Here is a 9,467-nt window from a genome sequence, read left to right on the forward strand (position 1 = left end):
TCTCTTCCAGCAGACAATAAAATGATCAGAACTGATGCTTCAAATGCAAACAAGCAAGCACAAATGTATTTACCTAATCTGGCAGCGAATCTTTATAAGGTCAACTAATCAATAAATCCAACCAGCAGTAAAGGGCAAAAACAAATTTAATTATCACTTCATGGTTCACCACAAGGTAACAAGCTAATTTTCGGGCAGAGTGGTAGCGTGAATTTCAAATGCTGATGCTGTATTAAAAATCACATTGGTTTAGGTACTGATTAACTGGTGATAGGAGAAGTGACATCCTCAAAACAGCTTAAAACTAATTTGTATCAATTAGACCAAGCCACTGATGTAAGCTAATTGTCTGCCTGATATTAAACCATGAGTGATTCAAAGCCACTGACACAGAACTGATTTGGGATACTTTGGAATGTGAGCGAACTTATGAGTTGAAATTACAAAATGCTTTGAAGACCTGACATATTGTTTTTAATGTTCTCAATATACTACATGATATACATTATCTTTTTGAAAACATATTTAACAAGAAAAGACTTGTGGGGTTTGCTGACCCAGGCTGCAGAAGTACCACAGACATTTATTCTGATGGTGTGGGTCTTCCGGCTGTCACAGCTTTCTATAACACTGTAATAATTTAGCAGACCACCAAAAGAGGAACATTTCTGTAGGAGTGCCTAGGCTCTCAAGAAACTGCCCGTGGCACATCATCAGGCCTGAAACACAAAATCTTTTCTTAGGAGAACATGCATGTGAGAACTGTAACAAAACTGAGAAAAACAATTATGTTACACTCCCAAGTAAAGGGGACTCAAACATCTTTTACAGCTAGATGCAATTATGGAACTTGCTTCTGGCATGAACACAAAACAGGGACAAACTTGGTCTATCTTAACCACTTCAGTGGATTCATCCAGTAGCACCACTCAAGGCACAGCAGTTTCACCCTGTGCAATGGTTACAGTGCTGATGTTGGCCATGCTGGTTTTGGAGGAACCAAGCTATCAGAGTTAAACCATTTACTGCTCTTGTTGGCCTTTTACTTTGATGCATAATTTTCTTCATTTTTGTAATGTGCATTGATCATGGGAAGTTGTATGTGCACAATGGCTCTGAAGGGTAAAACTCAGTAAAGTGAATGTAGATAGGGCTGTTCGTTCAGCAGTCCTTCCTTTGCCGTAGCTGAACATCCAGGTTTCGCAGGTGCTTCAGAAAACCACGATTGGGTGAAATCCACCGATGCTCCTTCACTGTCTTGATGGCTTCAACTAATGGGAGGTGGTGATTTATCATGAGATAAGCTAGGACTAAGGAAGCTGATCTGCTTACTCCAACTGCACAATGTACCAATATTTTGGCTGGTAAAAAAAAAAAAAAATTACAATCATCAAGAGAAGCAGTACAGTACATGAAGCTTAATTTAAATGTTTTTCTTACTCTTCTGATAGATCACATGAACTGCTAACAGTTAAGTCTAATTTGCCATTGTTACGCTCACTTGCATGAGAAATGCCATGAGATCCCAACCTGATCTCAGAAACACTGGTAAATCAAAGAAAACCCTCTTGAAGTAATGAAGTTATTCTGTTTTAACCATGAGGAAAAGAAGACCCGTGAGTTTCAGAGAGCTTGCTTAGGCAAGAAAGAATGCTAAAATCTGGCCTGAATGGATGGCACACACACATTAGCCATCAAGAAAACTGACTGGCCTAGTACCATTGCATAATAAGGCAATTGGATGCAACTGTAATTCTATTTTGAAGTCAGAACTTGTGATATAGAGACAGCTTCATTACTGCCAGTTTACTCATGCTAAGAAATGGTCTTTTATGTAAAACAGGTTAATTAGTATTTTATTGCACCACTGCCAAGAAGCTCAGCTTCTTGTGGAACTCACTGTAAATTTCCTTGGGTAAAGGTAAATCTTCTTGGAGGCACAGCCTTGCAGGCCCTGTTCACACAAGAAACTCATCTGCAATACATGAACCTCTTCATACAGTTGGTAATTGTAGAAATCAGGACATTTGTCTTTTTATTAATTTGTTCTTGCAAGTACAGTTGCTATAAGACGGTCTCAAAAGAGGGTGTCCATTTAAAATGCGTGTTTTTGCTTCTCCCTTTTTGAATGAGCCTTACCTTCCAAATAATTTTTCCTCTCCTCTCCCCTTCTCTCCCCTTTCCTTCCCTCCCTCTCCCCTCCTCTCCCCTCCCCATTCATCTGTTTTGTCACATCAGCTTTTTGGGACCCAGACAGAGCTACATCCACGTACACAGCACTCCCTTCTCCTGCCACCCACTGTGCAGGTGACCAGCACCTGGCACGACACCGTGTAGTGATCTGTCCGCCACTGAACTTGTGGAGCTGACCTGTTATGTGAGGCTGCTGACTCACATCAAAATGTGACCAACAATAATCTCGTACCTCCTGGCGTGCTCAAGGCATTGTGGATAAATTGTGCAGCAGAGAAAAAGAACTGGCTGATATCAAAGCTTGGCAGGTCATGGGCCGGTACACCATAATAATCAATGGTTGCTCCATAAAAGTCCTGGCCTCCGTGGCTGTATGCTGTGCCATGGGCAGCATTTAAAACGTGGGTCACACCCATCTTCCACAAAACAAATCTGTTGTGAGCTGTTACTCTAAGGAAAAGACAAAGACAAATCAAGATGGGTGCAGAGATATTCCCAGAGCAGAAGCAGTGAGATTTCATCTCCCAAACCATTTGCTGGAGCATCAGCCTATGCATTGCTTCTAAGGGCCAATCGAGAAGGGAACACCATCTTAGTCATAATTTTATCTCGGAAATAGTGCTGTCTGCAGTGTAAATGGCAGCAATTAGCAAAACTATGAGCTGTCTAAAGCCGCACCCATGAGGCATACTAACAGAAGGTATGGCAGAGGTGTGCCCATAAAGCTGTACTTACAGGTCCCCTAAGAAGAGATTAGGCCATACTTCATCAACGTGATTGCAAGAGGGCCTCCCAGTGTTTAGGAGCTGCTCGATTTCCTTGAGGGAGGGCACATCCTCCGGGAGTGTCCCAACGCCGTCAGGGTCCTGCGTGTCCGGCGCCTCTGCCGCAGACATGCTGAGATCCAGTGCGAGACGCCGCTCCCGCCGGGCGCTGGGGCGCTGCCAGCCCCGCTCAGTGCGAGATGGGCCGGCACAGGTGTCGGGCAGCCAGGCTGTCCCCGCGCTGCGGTGCCCCGGGGCCCCCACCCCAGCGCTGGCCGCTCGCCTCTGCGCTGCCCCGACCGGCACAGCCGCTTGAAACAGATGCAGGTATCAAGCTGGGCATTCCTGGATCTTTACCGGCTCCAATCTGCTTCTCCGGCCTGGTCTCCAGAGCCGCACTGCTCTGCCACACAGCAGCCTTGGTGCGGGGGACGTCAGCCACAAGTGGCACAGCCCCCTGCCCCCCACCAACACTGGCTGTGACTGTCCCCAGACGTGTCTCCGACACAGCTGTGGCACTCAGCGAGATCTGTGCATTCATCACTAGCAGTTAAAGCCCGATAAAGGAAAAGTAGCAACCTGTCCAGGGCCAGAAGAGTGGCAACCCTGTCCCAGTAACAATTGTCTGTCATTTAGTCTGAGGTGCTTAAAAACATAGAAGTGAAAGGGTCAGAAATGCCCCAGCGGGTCTACCAACATGGTCACCAGGAGGTTAAATACCAAGTGGATGAGATGTCTTGCCTGTCACTGACAATCTAGGGAAATTTATTTCTGGAAGCTACTGTTTTTTCACCAAGTGAAATTATCTGACATAATTGTCAAAAATAGGCTAGATGTTAACAATGCATGTACTGTTAAAAAGGTTTGGTTATTATATTATAAAAGGGGTACTGTGTTATACCTAAGTAAAGTCCACCCCCCACCTCCAAGCAACGAGCCAGCCTGGACGAAACCCTTAAGAAACAATCAGCGCCTTAACCTTCATGCAAATGAAAGGTCCAAACCGAGACCAATCCAAAGGGACAAAAAACAGTATAAAAAGGGGGCATCCAGGTCAGTGAGGTGTGCCGCTCGACCTTGAACATTGGGAACATCCCTGCTGTGAAGAAGATCCAGCGCCAGCTCTGCAGCACCCACACTTGTCGCTGACTGGGAGCCCTCCTGCTCTACTTCCCCAGACCCCTATGCTTTAGGCCACATAATAAAAGCTGAAATCACTTTAGAACCGGGAGTACGTTCCCGCTTTTAACATAATTGTACTTCATATTTTTAATATTTTCTACTGCAGTCCTTCACTGGGTTAATACAATACACCTGCCACATATTGCATGATACCTCCCTCCGTTGAAAAGATTACAAAGACCAGGAGTGTAATGGTTGTCAGGTGAAACTTGTAAGCCACTGGGTTAGTTTATATAGGAAGGCCTGACGAGCTATGAATTGGAGACCCATTATATTAAATTGTAGTATTAGTGGGTCTTTTTAAGTACAGTGGTGCTTGTGCTTCTGTACAATGTGTGGCTCCTGGCAGGGGGCTGCAAAATTGTCAGTGGTGGAGCTGCAAGGCAAAACAAATGAAATGGTTATGCTCTTCCACAATCCAGGGTAGAAGGTGACCTAAGAGGAGAAGCTTGCTGCTGAAGGTATCCCACGTAGGAAAAAAGGTGATGAATGGAAAGAAGTCTTGGTCAGGTCTGAGCCATCTTTATTCCACATACATTGATATACTATGATGGGTTTGCTTTATTTTATCAAGAGACATATCATGGGGAGCCATTTCAAGCTGGGTATTAAAGTCTGGACTAATTAACTGTGCTTAGGAGTACTCGATGAGAGATCACTATAATACAATGCAATAGTTTCCAGCATCAGAGGACAAGTCATATGCAACAAAAGAAAAGTGACTTTGTACAGAATATTTCATGAAGCAGAAATTACTTATATTCTGTGTTATTTAGGGAAGAAGCTGTTTAAGACCCTCCTGTTGAAGTAAAGAAATTCAGCCAAATTAAATTTAATAAAGAAATAGATTTTATTCTGTGGCTGAAAGATCGGTCACACAGAAAGCCATGATCGGAAAAAGGTCAGCCCCGAGCACGGGATCGGTGCGGGGTGAACGCAGATCTGACCTCTATCGCGTCAGATCCCCAAGTTCACAAGTGCCACTTCGGCTGGTTCCTTCTTATACACTTCTTGGGCAGAGTCCGAATTAATTCTATTCTTCTTGCAATTTAGCATATTCATGATGTTTTCTTGTCCCGAAATTGGACTGCACAAAGCATTTCCTGGGTCTGATGAATTGTCCATCTTGGATGATGAATGGTCCATCTCTGATTCCTAGAACAGTTATTCTTAGTTCCTGGAATAGGATACTCCTTTAACGACTCCGAGATGTTAATCAGTTTCATCAGGTGTGGTGTTAATAGCTCCAGATAAGGTCTACCTCCACCCGGAGATAGACTTTTTTGTATGCTGATTAATTCCTGGCCGTATTGTCTTCTCTGCTGCTGCCAAGGCTTGCGAAATTTTCTCCGTCCCCGGCCTGGGGTTTGGACTTAGGCGTTTTTATTTGTACAATTAATATATACATTTATGTACACAAGCACGAATTACCAATTTAATTTATAACACCGTATACAAAGAGACTTGTTACTTCCCACTGCCATGTATGTTCTGACTTAAAAGGTGAAATGAGGGAGACTACAAGTAACAGTGCTTGAGTGTTTGTTTAGAGGGGGTAGTGAGACAGGCAGCCAGCTGGCCAGATCCAGCAGAGAAGAGAACTGGGAAAATGGCTGAAGTTATATTTCAAGCACTACATATACGCCCTTAATATGTTACCTTGTTTTTCTGTTTTGTTCTTGTTTTGTTGTTGTTGTTCTGGTAAACCAGTGTGCTTTAAGCTGCTTGATTTGTGCCCATGAATCAGGAAAATTACCTGACTGAGCAGGTTAAGTTGTTCAATTTAGTTTACTTTTCTCAGGTTTCTGGGTGGGGACCCAAGGTGAGGCTTTACTATCAGTTTTTTACAACTCCAGCCCATTTGTTGCTAATCAAGTTCTGTGAAAAAGGTGACACTCATGTTAAAGCCTAGCTCTTTTCAGTTCTAAAACTTCTATTAGCCTCTACCCTAAATGCAATGATTAAGAGCTCAAAGTTCATTTGTGGCATGAAAATTGACAAATGAAAAACGACAAACTCCAGAAAAATGATCTCCAAGTCCTGTGTGCCTCGAACATTTGTATGGCATACATCAATCTACTTCAAAACTCTGCCACTCCACACCTAGCATCTTCTACACATTTAATAGTCTGCAAATGTGGCTTTGGTAAAGCTGTGTCACTGACCTTTTTCAGACAGGAGCTGCCTTTGAAACCGACACGAGGCAGAGACCTGGCTTTCAGATGGATTTGCCTCTCTTCATCTATGCTTCTTTTCTGGCCCTTTTAAATCTACTAAGAAAGGATGTAGAAAGCAACAGACTGATATATGGTCACACTGAATAGAGGCAAATTTAGCACTCCGTGCAGGAGGCACTTTTCGAGATTCCAAGCATTTGGAGATTCTCCTGGCTGTTGGAATGCTGGGCATCTCTAAACCAAACATTTGCATGCAATTATATACAAATATTAAATAGCCGCTGGTTTAGCTGAAATTAATGCGTGATTAATTTTGGAACATGAAACAGAAAGCAGTCTAACTGGACCATGCCTTTGTGATTGCTTAGAAGGTAGTACTTGGTGCAATAATCTAAATCAAACATTCCCTGGCTAATAATGTATTGGGTGCCAACAGTGTAAATTGCCATGGAGCGCTCTGGTAGCACATGGCATTGCCAGGAAAACGTGCAGCAGTTGAAAACAGGAAATTCATGATGATTCTTCTATTTCTTCTCTTGAACATACTCATATCCGTTCTAACTGATGCCATGCCATCTCTCTATTGAAAACAGAGCCAAAATCCTTTCACATATCCTGAAAGAAGGCAGCTTTTACAGTGAAAATGTTACAGCATGACAGTTTAGTTAGATAGGATTTTATAGATACAGCTGCAAAAGCATTCTTCTCATTTCACTCATCAGCCTGTTTCCAGGATTTGATTTTTGGGATGGTTAACTACTGAAGAAGAATAGAACTACTTGAATTCTGGTACATTTTGGGCAACGCTAAGTGAGTAAGTGAGACAAGGTTTTCTGGTGCTCTACAACAATGCATTTTTAACATATGGAACAATTTTGTCTGGACAGTGCATGGAGTTTATTATTTTTCTTTTTTTCTTTATTATCCTCTTCTAATAAGCTAGTTTTCTGTCTTAAACAATGATTATGGTTCACTAATTTGATTAATCCTTCGGCATTCAATCTCTTATTCTTCCATTACGGAATTAAGAAATGTGAAGATAAAATAGATGCTTGAAAGTTCACACATGACTGACCTAAGTATGTGTCAACTGAAGTATAGAGATTATGAAGAAATCATAAGGCAGGACTTGATCTGTAGAAAAATGAGATGACCAAAACCCCAAGCCCAGAAAAAGAAGAAAAACCATGATTTTAATTAATTAGCACTTCTAGTGAAAGATACCCCCCTTGCCATGTTGTATTCTTTGCCGAATGAGAATTTTTATAAGCAATTAATTCTCTGTTCAGCTAAGGTCTTTTTATTCTGTGTAAGGCCTTAACATTTGAGATAGGTTATTTCAAAATATAAAATGCTAACACTATTACTTAATGACACTGTCTTTTTTTTTTTTTTTTTAAAAAGCCCATTACACGATCACATCTCATTTTCCTTTGCTCTATAATATATTGTAACTTGAGCTAGTTGGGAATTTTTGATATAAATTTCCTTTCTTTTATTGCATTAAGTATCAGCCTGAACATTAAATCAATCTAACTATGTGAATTGAATAAATTGTTTTCAACTAAAGACGCATCAGTATTATTACACATTTTAAATACTTTTTTTCCTTGGCAATCCACAGTTGTTTTAAAAATATCTGTAGCATATAATTTGTCATAAATTCTCAAACTGACATGTCAGCACTGGCACTGCCTGTCAAACTTACATCAATGCCTTCATGTCACACGGCATGAAGTGACATAACTCAAAGTGACGGAATGAGGTTTATTGGAAATTTCTGTTAAATAAAGCACCAACTACTTAGATAATTCACCCTTTCTAAGGAATATCAAATGTTAGCAAGAAGTAGTTTTCAGTTTGAAAGTGCAACGACTTAGTAGCTATTACATGTCTAAGTGTGACAAGTTTTAAATTATGCTCTTTATTACTTTTTGGTGCAAGATAATTTAGTCATTTTCAAAATATTTGCTAGGTGATGAAATTAGACAGAGCAGAAAAATGCCATTAGCAGTGATAACTTGAGATAGAAACTGACCATCAAGCCTTTCTCCAGTGCTAAGGTTCACAGACTCAGAGATCCATTCGGGTTGGAAAGGACCCCTGGAGATCATCCAGTCCAACCTCCCTGCCAAGGCAGGGTCACCTAGAGCAGGTGACACAGGAACCGTTCAGGTGCATTTGGAATGTCTCCAGAGGAGACTCCATGCTCTCCCTGGGCAGCCTGTTTCCCTGCTCTTCCAACCTCAACATAAAGAAGCTCTTCCTCATGTTGAGGTGGAATTTATGTCTTTGTTTATGGCCATTACTCCTTGTCCTGTCACTGGGCAAATTGCTTCTGCAAACCACCCAACAGCCTCCACAGCCAAGCACAGGGTGCTCTCCACTGTGTATGTGTCTGTCTGTCTGCTTCACCTTTTCTCTGGATGCAGCTCTAGGCCAGGGCTTCCCTACATGGAAATCTGTTGCTGGAATAGCACACTTTAGGACCTGTAAACTTCAGATAATCCTGGATTAACATGCATGTCTAAATACAGCTAATTTCCCAACCCAGATTTCTAAAGTCTGGAGACTGAATTCGGAAAGTAATTTTTGGGTGGATTGCTGGTTTTGCTACAGTGTAGGGAAACAGAGTTAGGAAACTTCTGCTTCCATTTTTGTTTCCTTCCTGGAATCTGAGCTAGAGCTCAGTAAGCTGGGAGACCCCAGTGCATGTTTGTATGTAAAATAAAACAACAAAGCCAAAGCAGCAGTTTCCTGGTACCTCCCATGAAAAGAATGAGATCCCAAAAGGTGAGTTAGCTTCAGGACTGTGCTTAAGACACCATCACAATGACCTATTCCATGATGAGACAGCTCTGTAGCCTGCTACAGTTATTTTTACAGCTACTTTTAATTTTAGTTTGGGCTTATTTTTACATTTTTGGTCTAAACCAGTTGTTCAGATACAAGCAAATGCAGCAATGTATTGTAAATTGTACCTACTTGGCACTTGGAAGTTCACAAAAAGTTGTGATTGACTGGCAGTGTTGGTGAAGAATTAATGTCAAAAACAGTAAAGAAGAGAAACACAAAATGTTGTTTAACTTAGTTGCCTTGCTCTCTTGTAATTTAGTTTTCCTTGTCAGATAAATGCTAGGGCATAGAACAG

The 9,467-nt window shown here is 41.7% G+C and overlaps 1 protein-coding gene across 1 annotated transcript; it reads right to left on the bottom strand.

The window, feature by feature from the left end:
* Positions 1-139: 139 nt before the first annotated feature.
* On the bottom strand, positions 140-3,498 carry LOC104697604 (dual specificity protein phosphatase 13-like). Its single transcript, XM_010412540.4, has 4 exons — positions 3,315-3,498; positions 2,929-3,268; positions 2,426-2,643; positions 140-1,361 (listed from the first exon to the last, which is right to left on the bottom strand). The coding sequence occupies exons 1-4, from the start codon at positions 3,496-3,498 to the stop codon at positions 1,162-1,164; spliced, it is 942 nt and encodes a 313-aa protein (XP_010410842.2). The 3' UTR covers positions 140-1,161.
* Between the last annotated feature and the right edge of the window lie 5,969 nt (positions 3,499-9,467).

The sequence above is a fragment of the Corvus cornix genome, chromosome 6 (assembly GCF_000738735.6).
Source record: "Corvus cornix cornix isolate S_Up_H32 chromosome 6, ASM73873v5, whole genome shotgun sequence".
Lineage (NCBI taxonomy): Eukaryota > Metazoa > Chordata > Aves > Passeriformes > Corvidae > Corvus > Corvus cornix.